Here is a 27,500-nt window from a genome sequence, read left to right as displayed (position 1 = left end):
TACTGATCCACTTCACCATGATGACATAGAAATCCCTGGAGAGAGAGAGAGAGAGAGAGAGAGAGAGAGAGAAAGAGAGAGAGAAGAATGAGATTGGGGATTTGGTGTCTCTGCGTTTGTGTACTGTAGACAGAACCGTCGCCACAGGGCCTCGCGCCTCTAGGGCCTCGCGCCTGGCCTGCAATCCTGCAGTTTTTTTTTTTTTTTATATATATTTTTTTATGACCCATTATGCTTCTAAAATGAAATTCCTGTGTGTCAATTCCATTATGCAGAGTCAAGGTCACATGAAAAAAATCTAACAAATTATTCATGTTTTTTAATTTTGGATATTGCTCCATCTCGCTGCTCACTGCGAGGAAGAAGGAGAAGGGGAAACAATGTCGGCTGCTCGAGAGCGCCACCGATTTCGTAAACAACGTGTCGGGTGCTGAGAAAAGGAAGAAAATTCAAAAGAAGGAAGAATTTCATAAGTCGCTGTGAGGATCGCTGGATAAATTTGTCAACACTTCCAGAGATGTGGTGGCTCAGTGTCCAGAGCTAGCGGGTGTGAAAATGCTAATATGGCGACAGCTAGCACCACACTGGCACTGTGGCTAGTAAAGGCTCATTTATGCTCCCTTTACCGTACGAAAATAAATACGTCCATTTCAAACGATGTAACCGTCACTGCCCACATACTTCCATGCGTCCTTTACGTTGGCATCATGTTAAGCAATACATCCACTAGAGGGCAGTAGAGAGTCAAAAGTGTGTGTGTGTGTGTGTGTGTGTGTGTGTGTGTGGTGCTGCTCCGTTTCGTCCGTATTCGTAAGCTTTCAGAAAACGTGCACAAATACGGACGAAATGAACGCAGAGTACGGACAGAAGGCTCCGTCCGTGTCCGTATACGTATTTAACGTTGAGCATAACTGAGCCTTAAGCCTCCCGGGTCGCAACAACAGCAGGACGGGAACATGGACACTGAGGATGACGATGAAGTCCGAGGTGAGGGACGACTCGTGACTGTGACCGTAATGACCGGTCTGAAAAATGATCTCAAATCTGAATGAAATGTAGGCTGTAGACCTGAAATATTGAATTGTAACATACTGTCATACTTCAACATGCCAAAATAAAGTGACAGCTGAGTTGACTTGATGATGTAAAGCCAGTAGTTTTACAGTTGTTTTTTTTTCCTTTGAAAGACTATAATAGCTGTGGAAGAAAATTTAACATACATGTAACAGCTTAACTGGTCTCCCTCGGGGAATGCATTGTTTCATGATGAATGGTTACCTCACTGTAACCTTTGGGCCATAACTTACTAGGCCAGAGGTCTCTTGTCACAAGTGGCTCCTGGATGTCCCAGACTATCTCTAGATTCTCTAAACTAAGACATAACATATGATGCTGTAACCCTTTTCTGTGACCTGTTCCCATGTCAGCACATTCTGTGCGTCCTTGGAAGATACATAAAGACCAGCTCAAATCTATTCTCCTTTGAAGAAGTGTATGTAGCCTATGTGCTGTGTGCATCTCTTCCTCTCATGAGACTCCTTTTAATAAATATATACTCAAGTAAGACGAACCTCTGACTCCAGAACTTTTTCCTCAACAATAACAAAAAGCCATAGCTGAGACTATGTGCATGATGATGCTGTATTATTCTACTTGTTAAAAATGTATTGCACCGAGATTACGCATGCAGTAGAACTAGAATAACTATGTGCGTGTGACTGTGATTCATGTGCATGCATGTCAATGAGCAGGGCCTCGCACGTCAAGTTCACACAGGGCCTCGCACCCCCCCTGCGACAGCCCTGACTGTAGATATATATACTGTGTGTATATGTACGTGTGTGTGTGCGTGTGTGTGTGTGTGTGTGTGTGTGTGTGTGTGTGAGTGTGTGTCACCTAAGCCTGAACTGATCAGGAGGCAGCAGGTCTTGAGTGTGTGTCGCTCCAAACAGGTTGACCACCGACAGCTTGACTGCAGGATTGGCCTGACCGGCCTGAAAGTGTAAGAAAGAGAGAGACACACAAACATGTCAGCATTTTGTTTGACAAATTATGATGCATCAAATCAGAAAAGCTGAATGGAAACAGCAGAATTTGATAAAATTCACTCAATGTCAGAAAAAAGATTCCCATGCACTGTGTAAGTCTCCATCACGGCTGTATGAACATCAGAATATTGCCAAGTGAATTTCTTTGTTTTCGTATTTGGATGAAAGCAGGAAACATGGCCGACATTCGCTCACACTCAAGAAAAGTAACAACTTGCCCAATGCAAATAACACATTCTTGAAAGAAAGTCCAGCTTTCTTGTAGATGTGTTCAGGGAGAATATTTATTTAGCTTCAGCCCGACTGATGGAAGCACGCCTGAATCGCATTTTATTTCAAAATCTTGCATAAGAAAAAAGACGGTTCGCTCTCAAAAAGAAGTTTTCCAAACCTTTTATGTTCTCATTATGCTATTTTTATTTTTTTGTAAAAGATGTCAGAATGTCACAAATATTGAGCCAGCAAAACAATTAAAAAATTGCATAATGAGAACATAAAAACTTTGGAAAACCTGCTTCTTCTTTTTGAGTGCAAACCATCTTTTTTTCTACCGAAGATATTCTACACGCCGAACAAAGCGAGGGTGGGCGCGGAATTTGCGCCGCTCAATCTTTTCATTGTCGCTTATGATTGGAAAAATCTTTCAGTGTGTCCCCGGCTTTAAAGAGAGAGAATTCCTTCATTGATCGCTGCACTAAAACAAATCTACAACATCTCACTTGCCCGCCGAATATCTAAACCCCTCCAGGTCATGGTCTTGGATTCATTTTCTGCCCCATCGCCGTCTGGTTTCCGTCTCTTGGTTTTATCTTTGCAAAGATATCTTGCCGTAAAAAAAAACACACCCAAAACACACACAAATGGATACGGCGGACACATTTCCACGTACGCAGGATGGTAATTAGAGAGGAGGACAGAAGACGCTCGCTGAAAGGCACACCATCTGTTTTTCACCTTCAGTAGTAGGAGGATGATGGTTGAGTTTCTCTTTGAAACCTCAGAGACTAGACCTGACCTGCCATCCATTAGTGAGCCACCTATTCCACACACACACACACACACACACATATGCTGTGCTGTAAATAGAGAGCATGATAGAATGAAGTCTATTCTGCATTCTACTGTGTGTTCTTCAAATGACCGTGAGAGAGTACTTAAGGAAGCAGGGACTCCAGTACAGTGTGACAGTAATGGTACATTTCCTTTAAATAAATCCTGCAAAAAATATACATCTCAGCAAGTCATTTTGTCTTCTTCTTAAAATCTTATTAAATAAAATAAAAAATAAAAAAAACAGCCAATTGGGTGACATAGATTCACTTGTTTCCAATGCAAATCGACTTGTTTTAAGAATTTTCTTGTCGTTTTCTTGATGCTGTTGGAGTGATCTGCCTCATACTGACGCTTGTTTCTTGAAAATGTCTTAAGCAGGTGAAGCTGAATTGGGAAAAAGTGGAATTATCTCATCACCTCGGCAGAATTGTTCATTTGTTTAAAAGAGTTTAAATATGAAATCCTAAAACATTTGTTAAGATGGACATTTTTTGCAGTGTAGCATTCTTCAAAACATAATAAAGTGCTTTAGAAAACAGTGAGACAAGCAAGAGATAGAAAACAAGGGTTGGGTAAAATAAAGGCAAATGAGTAAAAAAAAAAAGGTAAAAATAAATTATATCAAAGACACCAACATGTCTTTTATGGGCTCTTTTAAAAGACAACACTGCAGGCGGGGAATACGAAAGCCGTGAGGCCTGGACGGCAAAAGCCCGGTCACATGTTGTGTTTGGGGGGATTTCAGGCTCATACAGTAAAAACAAAGACATCAGAGAGACGAGGGTCTGAAATTAATGGGAGTTTGGGGGCAAAAATGCTCTTGAAAATTCATAAAATGCCTGTGAAAGTAAAAATGAAACAATAATTAGCAGCGTCCTTTTTTGCATTTCACAAATCTTTCCGGTGGGTTCTGGATGAGAAAAAACAAACGAGTACACAGCCTGAAGCAGCAAAAAGTCTGATTGTTACTCTTTTTATGTGATGTTGGATATTATGATTTAAAAGAAAACAAATCCTAGTGAGTGTTTATTTGCCAGTACGCAATGCAAATGTATTATTTAATAGCTTGACATGGTCCTTTGGCCCCCAAAAAGGACCAAAATCCCCCCCAAAATCTTGAAACAAATAAATAAACCTTAGAATCAAACTTAAAAGTACGAGGCAACTAATGTAAATAGATTTTAAAAGTGCAATATGATGCAGAGGCATGCATTTAGCCGTCAGTTTGTTGATTTTGATAACATAAGGCGATGTTATGAAGTAGTCAGAGTGAGATGATATAGAACTGCATGAGTCTCCCAGTATCAAAGACAAAACCATTTTTTTTGTCTTTGCAATGTTCCTAAGTTGGCAGAAATACGTCCAAACAGGCTTTTAAGTTTGTGTTCAGGGTTTAAACAAAACCAAGAAAACAGCTAATTTTGGAACATCCAGTCAGTCTTGAATATCAGATAAAAAAATCCTTTCAGCGCTGCCAACTTACTGGGACTGTGGCCAGATAAATTTTCAAAACATATCAGGAAACAACTTCTTTTGTTCAGAATTGGCAGTCATCAATATGCATGGCCAACTGGCATTCCATAACTTAATATTTTTATTTTTTTAGTTTAGTTTTACACAGGCAAATTCATCAAACATCAAAATATAGCCAAACATTTTTCACTTCTGTAATCATACTTCCTGGAATAACCCTCTGATATTGGCTTTGATAGCAATTTGAGGAAAAAAGTAAAAAAAAAAAAAAGTAAAAATGTATACCAATATAAACCGACACAATATAAAGCAACTCTTGTGTTTTATTAATTATCCCACATCAGAAAAAACAGCATGCCGCCTCACTCAGGAGGCTTCATATATAAATAGAAACTTGTAAAAATTCGGATAGATAAAATAGATGCTGATAAATAAAAATAATAAATAATAAAACATGGGAGTTGCATTATATCGCGTTTTTTCCTCAAGTTGATTCCCTTCATTCCAGCACCGATTGAGACGTATTTTTCTGGATTCTCTTCTAAGGACTTCATTTCCCATGATGCAGCAGCAGAACCCAGCCTTACCATGGGATACGGGTACTGCAGTCCTCGGGGGTAGGTGCTGCCTGTGAACTGGGGCAGGGCCATGTTGGGCACCAGGGTGTCGTTGATGCTGAGGAACGCCAGTCTCTCTCCGTCCGGCGACCACCAGTGAGCCAGGTGGGAGCGCAGGATCTCCTCTGACATAAACAAACCATAAACAATAAATAGAATAAAAATATCAACATTGGCTCTTATTTCTTTAACAGGAGCATTTGTTACATCTCGGTACTGTTGGTTGCTCATAGGAATTGAAGCTTATTCTACTGCTGCACTCACTGGATGAGAGCTAAATGGTTACAGTTTAAAGTAAATGCAAATAAATATCAGTAAACAAACAATTCCCGATAAATCAATAAATAAAACTGGCTCTGTAATGTCCCCCCAATCTGCGACAATCTGTATTTGCAATGCGGTGCTCCCTGTACAGACCGTCACCCCATTACTGACTTTGTTTACATTGAGATTGTAGAGGACCGTTTGTTGATTTTTCATTATAATTCCACTTTATTTCCCTCTCTTCTATTTTCTGACTCGTCTGTACTGCATCTCTCCTGCATTATTACTGCAGCGGACAATGAAGACAAATCTTTCTTACATTTTAAACTGCTAAATTAAAGATGCATAGTGCAGCATAAAACTCATGCATCCTAAACAACTGATTACCACACCATTCTTTGCACGTTGCGACATCTGAAAAGGGAATAAAAATGTTCTAAAACTTTTCAAACTGGAGCTGGAGCAAAAGTGCAGCGGTAAGTAGAATCTCTTCAGGTGCTAAATCTGTAACACTGATGCAAACAATGGTGTCGGTGTATGTGTGTGTGTGTGTGTGTGTGTGTGTGTGTGTGTGTACATTGTCACCCAGAGATGTGACCAAATCAACTTTGCGGGAGTCCCAAGTCAGTCTCAAGTCTTGAGGCACAAGTCTAAATGTAGATTACAAATTCAAGTCCAAGTCAAGTCCATGTCATTAATGTCAAGTCTCAAGTCTAAATGTAGAACAGCAAGTCAAGTCAGAACAAGTCCAGTATCAATTTAATATCTTAAAGAAAACTAAATATCTAGGACTTTTCAATGCAATATGGTTTTAATAGGATAAAAACTTGATAAGAGCATCATGAGTTTGATTTCTATAATCAGTTTCAACTTCAATAAATTCAATCATTCCATACAAATTCAGAAAACAGAATTTAAATTCAGTCGTCCGCTGGAACAAATCTCATCACTTTCAATCTAAGTCATTTACACAAACACAAGATCTCAAGTCAAGACTTTAGAAACCTTTTCAAGTCATCAAAGTAAAGTCAAGTCCCGAGTCACCAGAACCCAAGTCAGGTCACACACCTTCATATAACCAGTCGGCGAGCCCGTTGAAGATGACGCCCTCCATCCCAGAGGAGGTGACTCTCAGCGAGTTACTCCTCAGGTCCGACTGGTAGTAAATGTTATTCTCGAAGACGTAGATCTGACAAGAAAGAGGGGAGGTGAATGACCTGCACACACACACACACACACACACACACACACACACACACACACTACCGCACTCTCTCCTCCTGCTTGACTCCATGTTCTCTCTCAGGACGATTACAATTTATTTTATCACCCTTACTTTCCATTAGTGTGTTTTCTTCCTGCTTGTTGAGCATTGTTGTTCTTAACTTTCTGTTATCAAACTCAGTCTTGTCTTTGCTTGTCCTCCTGATTTGTTTTGGTTTTTGATTTCCTTTGAGATGACATTTTCTTTTTCATAAGCCCCTTGTTCATCTCACAAGCATAAACGTGTATTTGTTTTCTTTCTTCCATCTGTTTTTTAATATTTGCCTTAGCAAATAAATAAAGCAAGCCAAACAGAAGCAACCAGACAGTGGGAGTGCAACATCCTGCATGTTCAGCAATAGGGAGCCAGAGTTGAAGTCATTTCCGTCAACCCTTTGGTTGATTTTACCCTCTGTCAATATATGGGAGGTATAAGCAATATAAAAAGCAGATTGCTTTGATTTTGAAATATGTTTTAGGAAGCATCAACACATCTCATTTGACTTAATTTCACAAAAATTCATTCAGTATTATTTACATGAACAACAAAATTAGTTAATGAACTACACTACCCAGCAGGCTTTTAGCTAGTTGCAATGTTCCATCTCAACAAGCTAATGCTAATGCTAACCCTAGTCACTCAGCTGCTAGTCAACCACAGGAAGGCTTTGGCCTAGACACACTTCAGCTCCCTGTATCCTAACTCCTTCTAGGCCAGGGTCATATAGGTTCATTTTTCTCCAAGTGAGCAATCTTGTTTTGTTGTTTCATGGCTCTATTGTCAATACACCGTATTCCCATGGTGGCCATTTTGAATTTACATCACACTTGGGTTGGGAAACTCTACCCAGAAGACAGAAGAGCAAAAAGAGCAAGAAGGCTACAGCCCAGCTCTGTCCTGCTGTTGTGTACCAAGATAAATGTCGGGAATTGTAAAAAAACATTTATCATTTCACAGATTCCTCACTGAAAAATATATCAGAAACAAATGGATTTAAAGAATATGGAGGGATATAAATATATTCACATTTTAAGGTAATATATTTGGTTAACAATAGCTAGCTACCGGAATCTAGCCCAGGTAGCTAGCTAGCTAGCTAGTAAGCTACCTAACTTCCCTGCTAAATTCAAGCAGTCTTTATAGCTATCGATCCCAAGATTGCTAGCTAATTTTTAGAACTGGTAGGTCAATCTGAAGTTATCACTTATCTGTTGAAGTAACACAAATTTTATGCCAACCCAGCAGGTAAACTCTTCCACTCTGACAGTGTGTCACCATGGGAATTAGGTGAATGGCTACGGTGACAGAAACACCCAGAAGAACGCACACACACACACACACACACACACACACATACACACGCCAAATAACCAGGGCCTATATATGCCAAATACTGAAACAATGACATCAGAGTAGATCCTCGTTGGACCAAATCCCTCTGGAGAAAGGAGGCAGCATGAATTTATAAAAAGACAGAGAGAAGACAGAGAGAGAGATGGAAAAGCAATAGAGAGAATGGATCACAGAAACACACACACACACACACACACACACACACAGACTTACCAGCTGTTGTCCTTGTCTTCCCCAGGCTGCGTGTTGCAGCACTGCATTCTGCACCTCAGGAGGGTTTAACTCCCATACCTCCCTGATACACACACACACACACACACACACACATTAACAATCACCATCTGTTGCTGAATGCTTGATGCCACAATGTGCGTGCATCAGGTGCTAAAATGATTCTGTCCATAAAAGCATCAAGATACAACAGGAAGGTCGTCGCATATAAAAACATGATTGGAGAAAGCTGATGGAAAGTAAATATGCTCACCTTGTGTAGATGTTGTAAACGATGTATGACGCTGTGTATGAATATCTGTACATCTGCAACGACATAGATGAATTCGAACGCATAGATTAATCCATCACCCATAAACACCTGCATCATAGCAATGTCAATCTCTCAAGAAAAAGTCAAGAAAACAAGATAAGATGAAAATAAAATGATCCCCATCAGAAAACTGGGTCATTGGAGGAGTATAAAAGAATAGAAACACAAATATAGCAAATCAGGGTTATATAATATATCATTGGGGGTATAAACATATGCAACCAAGTATAACGCATGAATGGGGAATATGGGAGTAGGTATGGATTACAGCATTATTATTAGGTGTACAAAATCAGCAAAAAAGTGCGAAAAAGGAGCAGGGCATTTTGAGGCCAAGAAGAAATAAGTGCAGAATCGCCTTGACCCAGAACAGCTGCTGCCCTCCACTAGGACCAAAACCCTGTGAATGAAACACTTTGTTATATTTTTTCCTTGTTATATCATGACTCTCTCCCTCATTGAATCACCATACATATTTAAAGTATATACAAGTAAACCCACCTTCCAGTTTTAATATGTCATGTTTCACGTACCATGATAAATGTTGTTGAACATATATTTACAGCATATACTGTGTCAAAAAGATATAAGAGCTTTAAAAGGAACAAAAACAAATCTTTTGTATTGTTTGACCTGCACTTGACCTACTCTGTTTTTAAGACTGGAGTATATATCTGAGTCCCACTTTAAGAGTCAGTAATTATTTATTTCTACAAGTCCACTTAAGTCATTTATGTCATGTCATACCTAAGTGCTTACCATGGTATTTTTCACACTGTGCTCTCTGATATAGCCCCACACCCTTTTATGCACTTTATAAAATGACTTGTATCTTGTCCTGAAAATATATTTGATGTGTATTTAAAGTATTTTTGTCTGTATATTTGGACTATAGCATTAATATCTAAAAGGACTGCAAATTTCCCTCTGGGACATGTTGGGTGCAGCACAGGTGGGACTCCCCTATATTCCTTCCCAGTTCATTGTGTGTGTCGTTTGCCCTGATGAAGGTAAACTAGACCGAAGTGCTTGGTGAAATAAAGAAAGTGGCACGGACCTATAAGTGTGCAGAAGTTTGGCTCCTCCACACTTCACCTGCTGAAAGAAGTCGAACTGAGAGAAACTAAAAATCCCAGTAAGTGGCATTCCCTTAAGGGGGTTTCCTGTTGCCCTGGCAACAAATAAAACTGGAGTGCAATCAATTTTAAGCCTCAATATGCCCAACACAGCTGACAGTTTTTGGGGGGTGAATTTAGCACAAAGGAATGTTGAAGAAATTGCTGTTTTTTATTATTATTTTTCCAATTATTTCCTCTCAGCAGCTGACAAAAACTCTTTAAATCTCTTCTGCACCAAACGCTCTTCAAATCCACCAGACTTGAATCAGAGAGGCCCTTAAACCAAGATGCTGTGTTGACTGGGCCAGATATTGACGTTACCAAATATAAGACACTCTAGCGTCCTCGCAGGTTTTTCGGCTGGTGCAATATTTCTAAACCCCAGTCAGGATCCATCTGGTGGTAAACAAAGCTAAAAATCAATGGAAAAACCTTGAGAAGAAATCCTCATGGTGGATGACTGAATGTTAAGGCACACACACACACACACACATACACACTACATGCTGGCACACATGAGCACAGACACAACCAAGCATGAGGAAACACATACACACACACACACACAAAGGCAGACAAATAAATCCACACCTGTTCAGTGCAGGTGGTGCAGTTTGTTTTCAGAGTGTAGTGTGCATTTGTAATTGGATGTGTGTGTGTGTGTGTGTGTGTGTGTGTGTGTGTGTGCAGTGAAATAGTAGTATCCATGCTTCCCTAACAGCAGGCAACACTCCAGCCGCTCGACTTACGAATTACCAAAGTTATCCCAAGCTTCAAAGCTAATCGAGTCAATTCAAGTCAAATTCCAATTTACTCACAAAACGCTTAAAAAAAACCCCACAAAGTCACAAAGTGCTTCACAGAGAACGAAAGAACATAAATACGATTAAAAACAAGAAAGAACAGGCACATCACAAACTTAAAGCTATAGGGCCAGAGCTAGTGTGTGTGTGTGTGTGTGTGTGTGTGTGTGTGTGTGCAGATGTGAGTCACAGCACACTAGTGTATTGCACAGGAGCAGAAAGTAAATGACAGACTGCAGGGAGGTAAACAAAGGGAAATGAATGGCAGTAGGTGGAGCAGAGTGGGCATTAAAACACTGAGGATTGTGTTTCACTGTGACGCTGCTCAGGTGATTTAACAATTTAACACTTGTCCTAAACACGTTCAAAACAGTACTGTGCTGAGGATGCAGTTTGATGCTGAACTCACCTGTTTGACGTCGTAGGCGAAGAGAGCGTACTTCAGGTCTGGAGACAGGGAGTATTTCGCCACCTTGAAAGCCACCTGACAAAAAGGGGGAAAAGTTTGACTGAATCATAGGAATAGTCCATTACTCTTTCATTATTTTATATGAAACCAAAGTCAATAGCTGTGTTTCTATCCAACTGTCGCACAAATTTTATGCAAACTTTTGAAATGTTGCGAAAAAAAAATTAAATGTCAATTAGCTGCATTTCAATCAGTTGGGTTGAAGCGAATAAATCGGCTTGCTGGATGTCAAAAAAAAAAACATCTGTGAGAAAAATGGAGAGTCTTCCAACAATTGATTAGTACTGGGAAGTTGTTAGTATTCTTTAGTTTCAGCTAATGGTGGCCATATTTCATGCTTTCATCCAAAGACAAAGACAAAGAAATGCACTTGGCAATACTTTTTGTGCAATTTAATATTTCTATTTATGAGGTTGAGGCATCTTATGAGACCTTCTGGGTTTCTGGCCCCATCCTGCACTATCTACACATATTTCTTTATATTTTTAGTCTTGTCTTTTTAATAATTGTGCAAATAAATCAACTCAACTCAGCTCAATACTGTAATCTAGCAGCTAATGGCTTCTGGGAGGTTGTGGTGGACGGATAATTCAGAAAGTCCAAAGTCACTTTTGAACAGCCTACACACACACACACCTCATATTTTATTCGTCAGATGGATCTCCATCGCTATTTATCGCATAATTTCTTTATCTCCAAAAACATTTTACACTTCATGCAAGTGTAAAGAATTGTGCCGTGAATTTCAATGGTATAGGAAAGTTTTGTCCTGATCCTACTGCCAGAATCAGTTATACTGTCTCTTGTGGTTAGAAAATATATATATTCTCCACTTCCCAGTGTTTTATTTTCTGTCTTGAGGTCCATTCAAAGCTGTGTGTGTGGTGTCATGCACCAAAAACACTCTCAATCCATTTCTCCACGTTCATTTTCCAGCATCTCTCTGAGCCTTACCAAGAACAGGCTGTTTCTGTCGCTGTGTCTTTAAGGCTCATTAATATTAACGACTCCTCTGCTAACCGTTTCAAGAGTGAAACGTGAGACGCCGCGGCCCGGCGGCTACAGGTAGGGAAAACTCTCCGGTAATAAACAACGACAACCGCTCAACCGCTTTGAAAAAAACACTTTGTTAGTCTATTATTTCTTACAAAAATGATAATGAGCGAACCTTTGTGACGCCACAAAGTTACGGAAGTCCAAACGGCTCGTTTAGAGGCTCGCTTTTCTAATATGGATTATGTGGATTTAGTTGGCGACCGTGCGTTTTGATACTTTCACCATGTTTAGATAGACCATCCAACTCCTTTCCATTTTACATGATATGGGTAAAAAAAAGAAAAAGAAAAGAAAACGGGACCCGGATGCTGCTGCTGTATGAATGTACTGGAAAAACCTAATTAGCCTGATGACTCATTAAATTATCGTTCAGTCAATCAAGTCATTTGAATCATTGGATTTTTTGGGAGGCATTTAGTTGATGTTCGTATCCACAGTGACTGACAGTGACAGCACAGAGAGGGTTCAGGGTCTCGCTCATGGACACTTCAACAGGACACGTGTGCTGTTTGGGACTTTCTAACTACTAGGCCACCTCTGCTTTTCAATTTTGCCTCTATAATTTTAGGGGGCAAAGCAGGCTTAGCAAAGAGCCTCAAATCCTCATGAAATCCCCTTACACAACCATTAAAAATACAAGTACAGTGCGGTCTGACTGCAGAGCTCCCTGCTGAATGACAGGAGGAGAAGACGAGTCATGTCAGATTTATTTATATACATTTGTCAGAAGGTGAGAGGATGAAAATAAAGTGTTGTGTTGTTGTTGTTGTTTTTTTACTGTATGAGGTAAGCAAGGTTGAGGAATAACAGGCTCCATGTAACAGGATTACTGTTATGTGATTACCAAACAGTTACGGCAGTGACACACTGAAAAAACAGGCTTCCTTGTGAAAAGATGGGTGTTGCTTGTTGGATTACAGTGAATCAGCTTTAAATGGATTATAAGATTACAGACACTGACATAATCTTGCATGCCTTGAAGTAATACTTGATAATAACTGCAGATGATGATAGTAATGTCATTCACTGGTAGTTTAACTATCAAACATCATATGGGTTTTAGAGGCAATCCAGAGGTAGTTAAAGGTAAATCTGATCATATTTCTGAGTTTGTGTATTCCACTGGATAATTTCATTACATTACAGCAGGCAAACGGTAATCTGAACTGTATTTTTGAGCGAAAACAGTTTTCAGAGTGTTTCTCACAGATATGGAAGTCTAGTTTGTGTCTATTGAAATATCTGAAAGCAAAAAAGCACTGAAATGCATGAAGTATTTGTATGATTGTAATATTGTGTCTGGATCTGCAAAGACATTCCCTTGACATCTCCTGTGGCATGTTGAATATTTTTTTTTTTCATTTGTTTATTTATCTATTTATTTATTTTTCATAAGTCATGTCTCTTTTTAACATTTGTCCAACAAGAATGGAATTGTCTAATGCAGCGGTTCTCAATGTGGGGTCCGGGGACCACCAGGGGTCCTTGAGGGGGTTCCAGGGGGTCCCCAGCAAATTGATGAATTGCTGAACTTCACTATTATTTCATTTACAAGAATTAAGAGAATTTAGAAGAATGACTGTTTTGATCATAGTTTCTCTGTTATCTCTCTCTCCTACAATACAGATAGTCATGGGATTCTGGACAAAATCATATCTAACAATAAAAATATTCTCAGATTTGGGTCCGAGAGACAAAATCTCATCAAATGGGGGTCTGTGGTTCTAATGTGGACTAAATTAGGGGTCGTTGATATGAAAGAGGTTGAAAATCACTGGTCTAATGCACTGTTTTTCTTCTTTTTCTGTAATTTTTGTAATTTTCAACTGCAAAAAAAAACCCTCCCTTCCTGGTGAGGTGAGGTGAGGTGAGGAGATTGAGCGATCTTAATGCCGCCCACAGTGCAGACAGCTGGGTACACAGCCGCCGCCCCTGAACCAGGATATTATCATATCCTGCAAGGTAAAGCAGTGATGAGCTGCTGTTGACAGCCTGTCATGTTTGCTGCAGTCCCACCAGGCAGCAGCACCTGAGACTCTCTCCTTTTTAAACAGGAGAGTTTGGAGGATTGGCCGACTGCATGGTGAGGAGGCCTAGTGCTAAATACAGTATATTATCCCCTGTGACTTTATGCTCTGTTATGAAAAGTGCCATTCCAGGTATCTGTTTTGGAAAATCTCATTGCCTTAATTAAGTCCATCATTGGATAAATCTAGAGAATCCAGTGTGTAAAAGTGTTATTTCATTGTTTTCAATTCTTCAAAAAGTCCCATAATTTGTTTTAATTGTGTGCTATCAATCACTTTGTAATAGTAGGTGTCTCATCCAAGATACACTATCTCACTTTGGAACCGAACTCTTCATTTCCTCCTGTCTTTTGCGGTGAAAGGAAATATTGGATTTGAAAAAAAAAAACAACAACACACTTTTCTGATAATATAAATCTATTTCTAGTAGGAGGGAACCAGATGAGGCAACATTAATAAGAGTTTGATTACAAGGTAGTTAAAGGTAAATCTGATCATATTTCTGAGTTTGTGTATTCCACTGGATAATTTCATTACATTGCAGCAGGCAAACGGTAATCTGAACTGTATTTTTTTTTACAAAAACAGTTTTCAGAGTGTTTCTCACAGAAATGGAAGTCTAGTTTGTGTCTATTGAAATATCTGAAAGCAAAAAAGCACTGAAATGCATGAAGTATTTGTCTGATTGTAATATTGTGTCTGGATCTACAAAGACATTCCCTTGACATCTCCTGTGGCATGTTGAATACATATTTTTTTTCAAATGTTTATTTATCTATTAATTTATTTTTCATAAGTCATGTCTCTTTTTAACATTTGTCCAACAAGAATGGAATTGTCTAATGCAGCGGTTCTCAACGTGGGGTCCGGGGACCACCAGGGGTCCTTGAGGGGGTTCCAGGGGGTCCCCAGCAAATTGATGAAAAACTTCACTATTAATTTCATTTACGAGAATTAAGAGAATTTAGAAGAATGACTGTTTTGATCACAGTTTCTCTGTTATCTCTCTACCTACAATACAGATAGTCATGGGATTCTGGACAAAATCATATCTTTTAATCATAACTTTTCTGATAATATAAATCTATTTATAGTAGGAGGGAACCAGATGAGGCAACATTAATAAGAGTTTGATTACAAAATGCACTAATATGTCACTCGGGGGAATTTGATAATCTTTCATTTTAGTATTTAACTATCTGCCAAGAGGGAGGATGCACGTCAGCTCAAATTGCTCAAATTGCACCTAAATTACTCAAATTCCCTCCTTTTCTACAACTGGATACATCTTCCACACCCGATCTGATGAGGATAAAAACAGAAAATAACAAAGCCAATATAGCGAAAGAGAACCACAAAAGCAGAAAAACAGGAAGCGGCTGCTTACAAACGTGCTGTTCCTCAGGATGACTTCCGTTTCATTCGAGACGAAGTTGAACTTGATGACGTGGCCGTCGGCGTTCCTGTACACCACCTCCGCATCTGGGAGACAGCAGAGGGAAACATTAAAGGAAAAAGATACATATAATAAAGGTCATGTCACTGTGCTGCACATAGAGAAGAAGTGAATCTGAATTGCAAAGCATAAAACGGCTGTTAATCTAAATAGAAGTGTGTTTCTTAATTACCTCTCCTGATAAAAGAAAAGGTCAAGTTACTAAATGAAGAGTTTCGTATCAAAGTAAGATACAGCATCAAGCCATCGGACAAGATGCAGTGGGCGGGGCTAAACTGCAGTGGGCGGGGCTAAACTGCAGTGGGCGGGGCTCATTTTGCATTCTTGTGCATGTAGAATGTACTTTTGTCCGAGTTGTGAAGCTGGACACCCGACTTGCGTGCGTTCATGTGATTTTTGGTCAGAAATAAAAACAACATGGAGGTGATGAAGTATGATCTGTATTGTTTGGCTGTCTGTTGACAAGCTGCATTCCTCCTGATGTGTGTTAGCTATATTGAACGTAAAAACTCTGGTAGATGGCAAAGGCAAAGGCAACCTTTATACATATACAAGGCAACTTCAGTGTGCTTCAATAAAACCCAAAAAACGCATAATTTGTCCAGTAAAATGACATATTAAAAAGAAAGAAAGAAGGAAAAATAGGTAAGGAAGGATAATAATCACAACAATCAACTCATAAAATGATATTACAAAGAAAGAGAAAGAAAGAAAGAAAGAAAGAAAGAAAGAAAGAAAAGGAAAGAAAGAAAGAAAGAAAGAAAGAAAGAAAGAAAGAAAGAAATATAAAATAGGTAAGGATAATAATAAAAAATAGACATAAATAATAATAAAGTGTGGGCAAATCTTGCAGGAGTCCAAGTTTCTGCCAAGTTTGTTAATCGCCTGTAGCAGCAGAAGACAATGAATATGAATGTTATTCCTGTGTGTATTAAATCCTCGTGTATGAGAAACAAGAAAACTGTGGAAACAGGAAGGACTGCACCTTCTGCAAAATGAAAAAACAAAAAACAAAAACAAAAACAAAAACAAAACAGCAGACTCCAGACTTCCATTCCACTGGGGATTCAGAGACTGTCAGTTCATTAGCCATCGCTCTGAACCCAGCCGCCTGCCCACTGGGACCGTTTGTAATTCACAAATAGACACACACACACACACACACACACACACACACACACACACACACACACACACACGCCTGCACACTCACACAGGCATGCACGAACCCCAAAAGTACTTGGGCTCATGCATCCACATGCATGAGCTGCTGTCACCTTAATTCACTCTGTGTGTATGTGTGTGTGTGTGTGTGTGTGTGTGTGTGTGTGTGTGCATGTGTGTGTGTGTGATCTGAAAGCAGCTCCTGAATGCAGCACGACAAACGGCGGCCGTCACAGAAAATTCTCACAAAACACTGAAATTGAACTGAACTCAAATCCGTGTGTGTGTGTGTGTGCGTGTGTGTGTGTGTGTGTGTGTGTGTGTGTGTGCGTGTGTTTAAAGCCTTCTGTTGCATGGGGTCAGCACAAGTGAGTCATTACAGATGTCCAGCTGGGGGTTAGACACCACGATCATAACCTTTACATGGCCTTTCACTAACCCCCCCCCCCCCCCCCCCCAACCCTCCAGTAACTTCATTTCCAAACTGCTTCATATCCATTTTGGAAGAAAAAAAATAAACTTCCACCTGTTGCCAATGCAGTTTCATTAATAAAGTAATACATATATGTGTCAATGTGTTTAACAGAACAGAATGAGGCGGATTATGCCACCAGTATCAAGAAAACGACACTTAATTCAAGTTTTAGAAACAAGTTGATTATCTCAACTATCTCAGCCCACTGGCAGGTTGTTGACATTTCTCAGAGGCAGAGCTGCTCCGGAGGAAGAAATCATCTGATTGGTTGAGTTAAACCTCAGTGGGCGGAGCCAAAGAACCACCGTTTTGTGGTCTACTCCACAAACAACGCTCCGCTTCGTATAGATGAACATGGCCAATAATGGAAGTATATTTGCTGTACTGCAAAGAAAGACAGCACGAATTTCAGATGATTCATATTTGAGGAAGTTGTTTTGAAATTAAGTTAAATTTTCCCAACAAGACTGGAAGAAGTTAAATGAGCTTTTAGACCATAATTTGCCACTAAGACACTTTTTTTTTTTAAAGAATAAGGCTCATCAAACACTGAAATAAACACTCTTTTCCAAACAATTGCTTCTGAATAAAACCAGTGAATATTTCTTATGGTTTGTGTTGCTTTCTTCATATTTACTGAAGACATTTGTGGCAGCCTCTGCATGATGTAAATCTATCTATAATAGAGGATTTGTGTTGAAATCGTGTGGGATTTATTATTGAAAAGAGGATTCTACTTGTGCTGTTGTGTCTTGCGTCCCCACATAGTTACACATTTTACATAATATCATTATGAATACTGCATTATTCATGTGTTGTTTTATTCATACGGGGCATCGTTAAAGATGTAGCCTATTGTTTGTACAAACCTCATTAGCAATCATGTAGAGCTAGCTGAGCAGCGTGGAGCACTCATCCATAACATGCTTTGATTGGATAAAGGAATCTGCACGCACGCACACACACACACACCCACACACACACACACACACACACAATGAATATACAACACAACCATATTAACATTGGCTACAGGGTTCTTTTTTTAATTTACAGCTCTCTCTCTCTCTCTCTCTCTCTCTCTCTCTCTCTCTCTCTCTCTCTCTCTCTCTCATGTAAGTAACTGGATGTTTTCCTCCAGCTTCTGACTAATCCGCTATGAACAAGCTCTAATTTACATTAACCGTACATAAGGAACAGGCAATGTAAACAATGACTCCATGAATAATTGAAGCTCACATTTCAATAGCGACCCTATAAATACACTGTATATGTGATCTAAAAATATATTTAAAAAAATGAAACAAGTCCATTGAAAGGAGATTATATCGTTGCCATGGTAACATCAAAAATCAGTGTGGCATCGATGATGCTCAGATGATGCAAGAAAATCATTAATAAAACAGACGCCGGTGTGGAATACTGATAGAGCTGCTTCCTGCTTCTGTACTGCTCCACTAAAGCCTGCAGACTCTACAGGATCTGAGCTGATTCTGTACAAATGTGACAAAACTTCAGTCAATATTTAAAAAACAGATCATTCCTAACCAGCCCCAAACTAATACTGTATGATTATGTTGTTCCTTCTTATTCATTTAGTCTCCATCTTTCTGTCACTCAGCCTCATCGCTGTGGTGTTTCTGCACTGCACTCCTCACAGATCACCTGTCAATCAAACAGTGTGGGGGCGGAGCTTGGGTTCTCTGTTGATGCAGTTTGAGTTTCTCTCTTCTTTGTCTGTTCAGCCTTTGGTGGCTATCGCTGCTCATGCTGACTACCCAGTTCTTCTTCTTCTGTTTATTCCAAACAAACCGGAAACATATTACTTTAAACTTGAGAAACTTAAGCTTCCATCAAATTTCCATCAAATTTCAGTAAATTTGGCAAACAATCTGAAACTAAAGCTTTGATCTGTCACTCAACACGAACTCAAAATATTTCTTTCTTTCTTGAATATCGTATCAATGTATCTTCACTGTGTGCACTATAAAGCGACTTTTTACACCCTGTTATTCTCCTCTTTTTTAATATTTTCTCTTCAATCTGTGTATATTTGTGAAATGGTTTCTAAATTGATTGTTGATTGATTAATGCCATCCCCAAAAACCTACTATTTTATACAGAAAGGTCTGAAGATGACTCATAACTAGTGGCACATACAGTATTATCAGTACACAGGATCTGGGGTAACTAACACAACAGGATCTGAGCTGTGACATTATTCATTTGCAGTCACTCAGTTTGGTGGAACATGTCCTCGGCGGTCAGGACAAAGATTCGGGCGCTGATGTGGCTGATTGTTTTGCTCTGCTCTGTTTTCCTGAAGCGGTTCAGATGAATCATCAGTCTAGTTGTTCTCTTAATGATATGCAGCTGCAGCTTGTTTAGCAGGCGTAAGCTGTTAAATTGTGTTATTGATTTCTCAAAAGGTATACTCACTGTGGCGTTTTTCAAGGAAGGGGCAATCCAACATGTTAATTTCTAGTTTTGTTTAGTTTCTTGGTGACATTGAAGTGTTTTGGAAGTGCATTTGACATCATGAGTGGATGATAAGTTCATGAATTAGCGACTGCCTCTCGCTTTATCTGACTCAATTTATCAATAATTGGCTCTTCTTTTGAAGTGCTAATCCAAGGGAGCTGATGTAACTTGTGCTATTAAGTCCCTTGTGCTATTAAAGTAGGGTGAGCTCCCTTCAAAGCCTGGCTTGGGTGTCAGAGGAGAGAGGAGGAGGTGAGGAGAGGCTGTCAAGTGAGCAATTCCCATCACAGATGTTTTTTGAATCAGGCCTCCAACACCTCCAGGAGGCTGAGCAGTAAATTCTGTGACCCAGACTCACACTGCTGTACAGCGGCTCTCAGCAGCGATCAGACCCGCACTAGATTTACACTACACTGACAATGCATCTACTCTGCGGCCCACAGCGAGCCCACAACATGTCAGCCGGTAATTTCCAACCTCATCATCAATCTCAACAAAAGGCTAATGGGATGGCTGACCCCGCTGGCTCCAAAAACACATTACTAGTATTACAGCTCAACTTATTTCCCACTCTCCCAAGTGAACTGATGATAAAGAGAGCGTTCAGGTGGCGTTTCTCACCCTCTGGCGGCCATGTCAGTCCTCTTCGGCAACAGCGGCTGATTGCATTTCCTAACTATTTGTCCAACAGAATTGAACTTCTGTGCTGTTTTTGTCTGGGAGCTGGTAATTTCCCCACTGATACATCTGATTAATTTTATGTTTGGATAATGTCAGTTTGTTAGCTAGCTAACCCGGTCGCTGTCTTGTTGTTAACATTTACACACTATCTGGTAGAAGCTAGTGTTAAGAGGTGGCTAACATTGATATAAGTGTCTTTACTATACCTCAAATTCATTTGTCAATATTTCAAAAACACAGATAATTCCTAAACTGAGTGGTTGCTAGTGCTGGCTAGTTAGCTAGCTAACAGTTTGTTCAGGTTAACTGAGCTGACTCTTCTCAAGCTACAACTCAGAGTGTTTTGGAGTAGAGACTAGGGCTAAAGACAAGACAGTTTACTGTGTCACAGTAACCTACATCTGGAGACAAATCCACCAACCAGACTATTCACTTTTACTTAGAAAATTACTGAACTGACCAACGCTAACACCACAACAATTGTTTTCAGGTATTACTCGAAAACTGAACCAACTTCGGCACGTCGCGTCAAGGCAGTTTGACACTCCACAGGACGCCATGAGCACATTTTCAGCCAATGAAAACAACTGATGCTTTTGAAAACGTGCACCTCTGACACTTCCAGTGTGTTTCTGGTTTCTGGCTTTCAAGATTAGAATTAGGATTAGTTTTAGGTTAGGGTAAAGGTATAGGAAGTGAATGTAGTCAATGAAGGTCCTCACAAGTATAGTAATACCTGAGTGAGTGTGTATGTGTGTGTGTGTGTGTGTGTGTGTGTAGGTGTGCGTGTGTGTGTGTGGCCGTCCCGACCAGTGCCCATAATGAGAAGCCACAGGCCACAGTCCCAGTCATTAGTGTTATCTCCCTGTGGAAGGGAAGGACGCAGCAGGCGGTGGATCTCTTGTTTCATCTCTCACTGTCTCTCTCTCTCTCCATCTCTGTCCTTGTCTCTCTCCCATCTCTCTCTCTGTCCCTCTCAGGCAGTCAGTCGCTCTCTCCAGGAAGGTGTTATGGCTATATTCAGTCGTCTCCTTCCCAAACTTACCATGAAATCATGTTTTGCTCACAGCTCTTCCAGATAGCCGCTATTTTCTCTCTATATCTCTATTTCTTCCCTTCTCTTGCTCAGAAGAGGACGGATGTAAACACAATCTGTCACATTGTCAAGGAGCCTGTTAGCATGGAGATTCAGTTGTTTGAGATTCTTAATATTTGGATTTGAATAAGAGCGTCAACATGAGGCAGGATATAGAGAAATAGTGCTTTGTGCCACATGCCACAATCAGCCCTCGATCGCAGGTCAAGATTGTGCTGTAACACCCCCAGCAGACTGGTTTTTATATAACCAGGGGAGAGAAGGTAACAGGGAGGAAAAGGTGAACTCTAAAAGGTGGAGAGGTCTGTTTTTGGTGGGATACCCAAACAGGGAGTGATGGGACACAGGACATAAACAAGTTTGGAGAGCTGTGAGTAACTAAACCCCAAACCCAAATCTGTGTAAAACCTGACATCTGAAGGTAAAAAGCATGCTACTGGAATTGCAATCTGCTATTGGCTGATCTTTGTTGCCAGGTGATTGTCTGACTGAATAGTTTCCCTACATAAAAATAACGAGAAAATAGGGAGAAAACAAGATTGCTAACCAGCTCCCTGGTTGCCACAGCAGTTGGCATGGCAACCAATAAAGTACCGCTATAGCTTATCAGCAAGGTTGGAAGATGTCTTTGACCAATCAGATTGCTAGTCTGAAACCTGTTTCTGACCACGCATTGTGATTGGACAAGAGGAGTTCCATGAGTGATTATAACCACAATAAATTAACAGGTCCCTTGTAACTCGAACATTTTCACTCCATCTTGATTATATTGGAAAGCCGCCATTAGCAATCAGCTAATTTTTTGTTGGAAGGCCAAAATGAAATTATTAAAGCTTGTATCTTTATTTAATGTTTGATACTATTGTGAAAATGTTGTATAAAAGCAATGCATGCTTTACTGTCCTTGTTCCTTCGACCGGTGCCAGTAACCGTAACATCGCCCTCTCATGTTATTGTTTAAATATACATTATCATGGGACTGGAGACCCAGAGTCACTGCAGGCCGCCGCTCTGTGAACTTTGTGGATCCAGCGTGACGCTGTGAGGCCATCTGGGCTCGGTGGTGCAGGTCAGCAGGCGTCTCTTCAATTAGCTAGCTTATACATTTGCACAGTGATAAAACACCAAAGTGACGTGATTAAAACACAGAGAGAAAATGAGAAGAGAAAAAAAAATATACAATTTGTGCAGGTCAGATAGAATAACCTCAATGGGATTATAAGAAAAAAAAATGCAGAGATTACAAATTCTCTGCTCCTCCGCAAACACTGAGAGCTTCCAAAAAATCCCTGCATGCGTCATGATTTCCCAAAAGTGTCTGTAAAAATGTAAAATGTGATTGCCAGGAGAGCTTCCAGCAGATTACCATCAAATTAAAGTCCACACCTGTACATTTAATTAACTTTTCCTTCAAAAGTCAAGTGAAGGTAAGTTTTCTCATCAAGACATTTTAACAAAGAGGGACACGGCAAAGTGCTTTGCAGAGCGCAAAGGACACAAATACAGATAATAAGGAGATGAAACTAAGGAAGAACAGATGCATCACAAATAGCTTTTAGGATATCAGAACAAAACCAAGCTGTAATGAAAGTTTCTACAGTCTTTTTGCATCAGCCTCCTATTGTTATGCTTTGTATGCTGTGTAAATGTACTTCAGTATGTTTTGTCTTTTTAAGTGTTTCTGTTCTGCACACAGATAGCAGCTTTGCTCCACTGGAAGGCCACGATCTTGCTGAACAAAATGGTTTTAATATACGGGATTATTAGCGATCACGTCTCTTCACTGACAAATGTGGGGAATGTTTGGAGTTCATGATGAAACTTCTGGAGGAGAAATTCTCATTTTCTGCTAATCTACTTCCCACAGCGCTCCGCACTCTTACCCACCGCTCCACAAACCTATTTTCTTCCTCTGGTAGGAAAATTGATCACGTCCAAACAAAGGGTTAGACTGATATATCTGGCCAATATTAGCTTTTTATTAAAAATCAGATATTGGCCGGGCAGTGTCGTCCACCGCCGAAATGATGGATATGATGCAGTTTGATTGATTACATATTTATTGTAGAATTGATCAGCACTGGCTGTCTATGGGAAGCCCTTAACCTGAATTGATTCTACCCTGCAAAAAATCTCCATCTTAACAAGTCATTTAGTCTATTATCGAGTCCTAAAATCGTAATTTTCTTAAAATAAGTGAAAAAATCTGCCAGTGGCGTTAGATAATTTCACTTGTTTCCATTGCAAATCAACTTGTTTCAAGAATTTTGAGATAATTATGAGGCTAAATGACTTGATAAGATAGACGTTTTTTGCAGTGTCATACATTTTGATCGGTATGTATGAATAGATTTTATTCTTATTATTATCCTGCGTTTTAATGGAGAGTTTTAGTGTCCCATCATGGTCTAGACAAGAAGAAAATTCTGGGGGAAACACTGAATACTTCCAATTTTTTGGCATGGAAATGGTCAAATTTAAAGATAATGGATATCAGCACAAATATCGACGATCGGCAGCTCCAATCCAAAAACTTCGGCCTTCAAAAACCCCGTTAGGTCGAATCTTAATCGCCTCCTGATTCTCCTCTCAAAGCCACACTGTCCCCGCTTCCTCATTCTCCTCCTCATCACATTTTCCTCCCAATGTCACCTCGTCCTCTCTTCCCAATTCTCCTCTCAAGTCACTTCAATTTCACCTCCTCATTTCCCTCTCTGGTGACATCAAATACAGCGGGGGGTGGGGTGGGGGTTTCAGCACAATCTTGATCAGCGATCGAGGCCCGACTTTACTCTGCCGCATCGGAGCCAAAGATGTGGCAGACGCATCGTCACCATCCTGTTCTGAGCCTCGTGTTCGTCTCGCTCTCGTTCCTGTTCTGAGATGAAGAGTCATTCTCAAAAGAGACGGTGAGACAGGGAATCATGTTTGTCTCACTTTTATTTCTGTCTTAAAGAAAAAATCCGCCTAAAACATTTTTTTAACAGTTAAAAACAGCTATTGGCAATGTAGGATACCTCTTCTTCCCATGGATAACTGGCCAATCATAGACAATACGACATCATGTCCAGATATTTCCAGCAGCTACAATGGGAGTTTGATATGAGAAAATGTTTCAGCGATCTAAAACATCAGCGGTAAACGTCAGGTTGAGTGTTTTGAGTAAGGTGTGCAACTCACTATTTCTCAAATGGAAAAACTCTCGCTCTCTTGCTGTTACTATCTCTCTCTCCATCTACATGTTTAATCCACAGCTGAAAGCAACAAGTTCAGGCTCGTTCTCTGGAGGTTGTCAAACGGCATTCTGGGAAACATAGGAAATCACTAACTGCAGTAGAAGCGGACGAGGCAGGTCGAGGGAAAGTGCGGGTTCACCAAAAAAAAAAAAAGTAAATTACAACACTTACATCACAAAATAACTCCTGGAACGCATTGCACATCACAGACTGATGAAATAAAACAGTGTAAAAGCATCCAGACTTGAATATGAAGAATCCGACAGCAGTACTCACCGCTGATCCACTTGGCTTCGGGGTCATGCACGCTAAACTCCGGCTTGTACAGATCCGCCACAGTCAGCCTGGACTTGCTGCTGCCTGGGATCTCCGCTGGGAAAAACACAGTAAATTCGAGTCGAGTCAAATTTATTCTTACAGCGCTCTCAGCCTCATCACAAAGTGCTTTACAGAGAGCAGAGGACGAATCCAAGAGAGCAAACAGCAGATCAAAAGACTGCATGGAAGAGAAGCATCTTAAAATGTGCGGTCTCCTTATTAAATTCAACTAAATGCTTTCTGGCAGGAATGCAGAATGGCTGTAGATGGGAGCTGGGACAGGAAAGGAAAACCAATAGAAACCTCAATGGAAAACATACAGGATATACTGTAGTTTGCATATTCATCTATTTACTCATGCATGCATGCACACACACATAACCACACATACTCACACTGTAATTCACTTTATCTAGACTCTCTCTCTCTCTGCGTTTCTGTCTCTTCATGTCAATTTTCAATTTCAACTGGCTTCAGTGGCATGAAAATATACAATAAATAAATAAATAAGTAAATCCATCTGTGCTGCCAAAGCATAGAAAGGGAAAATAATAGATAAAGGAAAAAGAGAGAGAAACATTTGGTAACGGTATAAAAAAAAGTGAAGAATAAGATTATGATCAAATAAAGTTGTACATGTAGTGTGTTTGTATAAATTAATTAATGCGATGTTGTAGTATTATACCTTTCCGACCTTTTTCTGTAATGTTTTATTTATATTCCGTTTTTATTCATTCATTTATTGATGCTTTATCTTCTCCTTATATTCTCCTTTCCTTTTATTCTCTTATTCCTCTATTGCTTTATTTCATTCCTTTTCTGTTCTTTTATCTGTAAAGCAGTTTTGTGAACTGTTTAAAAAAGGGCTATAAAAATAAAGATTATTATTGTTAGCAGTAGTACAATTACCCAGAACACATATATAATGTTAAAGAAGCTAAACATGGGTTAAAAGACAGGTTTCTACTTATTTTTCCATGCAGTGCAGCAGGAGAAAAACAAACTTCTATCTTCCTCCAACAAAAGAAAGAAAGTTTTTCATTATTCAACAAGGTCCTGCAGCCTGGAGCAGCTTTTTGAACACATTGAAAATGTCTCATTCTTGCATGAGAAATGGATTTCTGTTTCAAGTGGACACATTCAGTGGGATTTCTCTGTGAAAGGACTGATAGAGGAGTAGTTTATTTATTCTCTCTCTCTCTCTCTCTCTCTCTCACACACACACACACACACACACACACAGGTACCTGGTGTGAGGACGACCACAGACATGGTGATGAGCGAGCAGACGACCACGATCACCAGCAGGGAGATGGCGATGCCCTTCCAGTTCCTCTGCGGCGGGCTGACGTCCACGAACTCCTGCACACACACACACACACAGAGTCACAACAAACAAACAGGTAAACACACCGTCCCCCATGAATGATGCAGGCAGCCGTTTGGGCCAATCAGCGACGAGATGCATCGTCCCTCCAATCGGACCAGAGGCATCGGAGAAATCACGGCGTCTTCTTTCTCTACTCTGGTTCAACACACTGTACTGACTTTATATGAAGAGTTTCCTTTCAAAATAAGATATCCATCATTTAAAAAGGACAACTTCTCTTAGAAAATGATTGAAAAATGAAAAAGGCAATTCATGATGGAGCAAACTGTAAATGATTAGCCTGGGAATGGAGAATCATTTCAGAACCCTTTCTTGTAGTCAAATATTATATTCTTTATTCAGTATTCCATGTTTTATAGGATATAAGACAAATAAAATAGGATTTTCCCCAACAGTGATAATATCCAAAATGCCAAAACTTCCAGAAAATACAAAAAAAATCCTTGTTTTCACTGAATGACAATGCATTTTTGACATTATACAATGGGTGTGGAAAGGGTTTCACAAGCCCAAAATAAGCCTAAGAGGTCAGAAAAATGTCTCAACCCATAAAGGAGAAAACATGAAAATCACCAGAATTGGAGTCATGAGGTTTCCACATGACAACAGCGACCTATAGAATGAAATCTGCCTCATTATTAGCTATTAACTGAATTTGAGGCACCATAATGTTTTAGGAGTCCAACCCCTCATACTGTGACTGGCCAGCGACGGGGAAACACTCTTCCACAGCTTACACTTACCCTGTCTAGACAGATCAGCGATTATCCACAGAAAGAGAAAAAGCTTTTTCCCAGAACTGAAGGCTCTGGCCAAAAAAACAACAAACCGCGGATCGCTGCTCATACTGGGGCTTGACGTGAAAAGTGCAATATCAGCTGTTGTTTTTAACATTTCTCAGGCATTTAGCTGAACAACCTTCACTTTGTGACTGTGTGATGATGTGATGACCTCTCTAACATCAGCACCGCCTGTCTGGTTGCAGAGAAACCACCAGATTACATCAGTTTTCTCTGGACTGCTCCGGCTACAAGCTGGAATGATGAAAGTTAGCCAAGACTTTAAAAAGAAAGAGAGATGGAGAGGGGAAAAAAAGGAGATATGATGCAATGAG

General features: G+C 39.9%; 2 protein-coding genes across 3 annotated transcripts in view; one reads left to right on the top strand and one right to left on the bottom strand.

Moving 5' to 3' along the window:
• Positions 1 to 27,500, top strand: part of eed (embryonic ectoderm development) — a 296,858-nt gene that overhangs the window by 233,867 nt on the left and 35,491 nt on the right. The window lies entirely within an intron of this gene.
• Positions 1 to 27,500, bottom strand: part of LOC139914618 (inactive dipeptidyl peptidase 10-like) — a 75,463-nt gene that overhangs the window by 16,288 nt on the left and 31,675 nt on the right. For both annotated transcript variants that reach the window (XM_071902982.2, XM_071902983.2), the window contains exons 2-11: positions 26,244 to 26,358; positions 24,955 to 25,050; positions 15,477 to 15,571; positions 10,947 to 11,021; positions 8,557 to 8,609; positions 8,286 to 8,367; positions 6,524 to 6,644; positions 5,162 to 5,316; positions 1,897 to 1,994; positions 1 to 35 (exon numbers count right to left, since the gene is read on the bottom strand). The exon at positions 1 to 35 is cut by the window's left edge and continues 89 nt beyond it. In XM_071902982.2, coding sequence (XP_071759083.1) covers positions 1 to 35; positions 1,897 to 1,994; positions 5,162 to 5,316; positions 6,524 to 6,644; positions 8,286 to 8,367; positions 8,557 to 8,609; positions 10,947 to 11,021; positions 15,477 to 15,571; positions 24,955 to 25,050; positions 26,244 to 26,358 — 925 coding nt within the window. The remainder of the gene's footprint in view (positions 36 to 1,896; positions 1,995 to 5,161; positions 5,317 to 6,523; positions 6,645 to 8,285; positions 8,368 to 8,556; positions 8,610 to 10,946; positions 11,022 to 15,476; positions 15,572 to 24,954; positions 25,051 to 26,243; positions 26,359 to 27,500) is intronic.

Source organism: Centroberyx gerrardi, chromosome 21 (assembly GCF_048128805.1).
Source record: "Centroberyx gerrardi isolate f3 chromosome 21, fCenGer3.hap1.cur.20231027, whole genome shotgun sequence".
Lineage (NCBI taxonomy): Eukaryota > Metazoa > Chordata > Actinopteri > Beryciformes > Berycidae > Centroberyx > Centroberyx gerrardi.
Note: the sequence above shows the minus strand (reverse complement) of the source record. Positions and strands in the feature narration are given on the sequence as shown.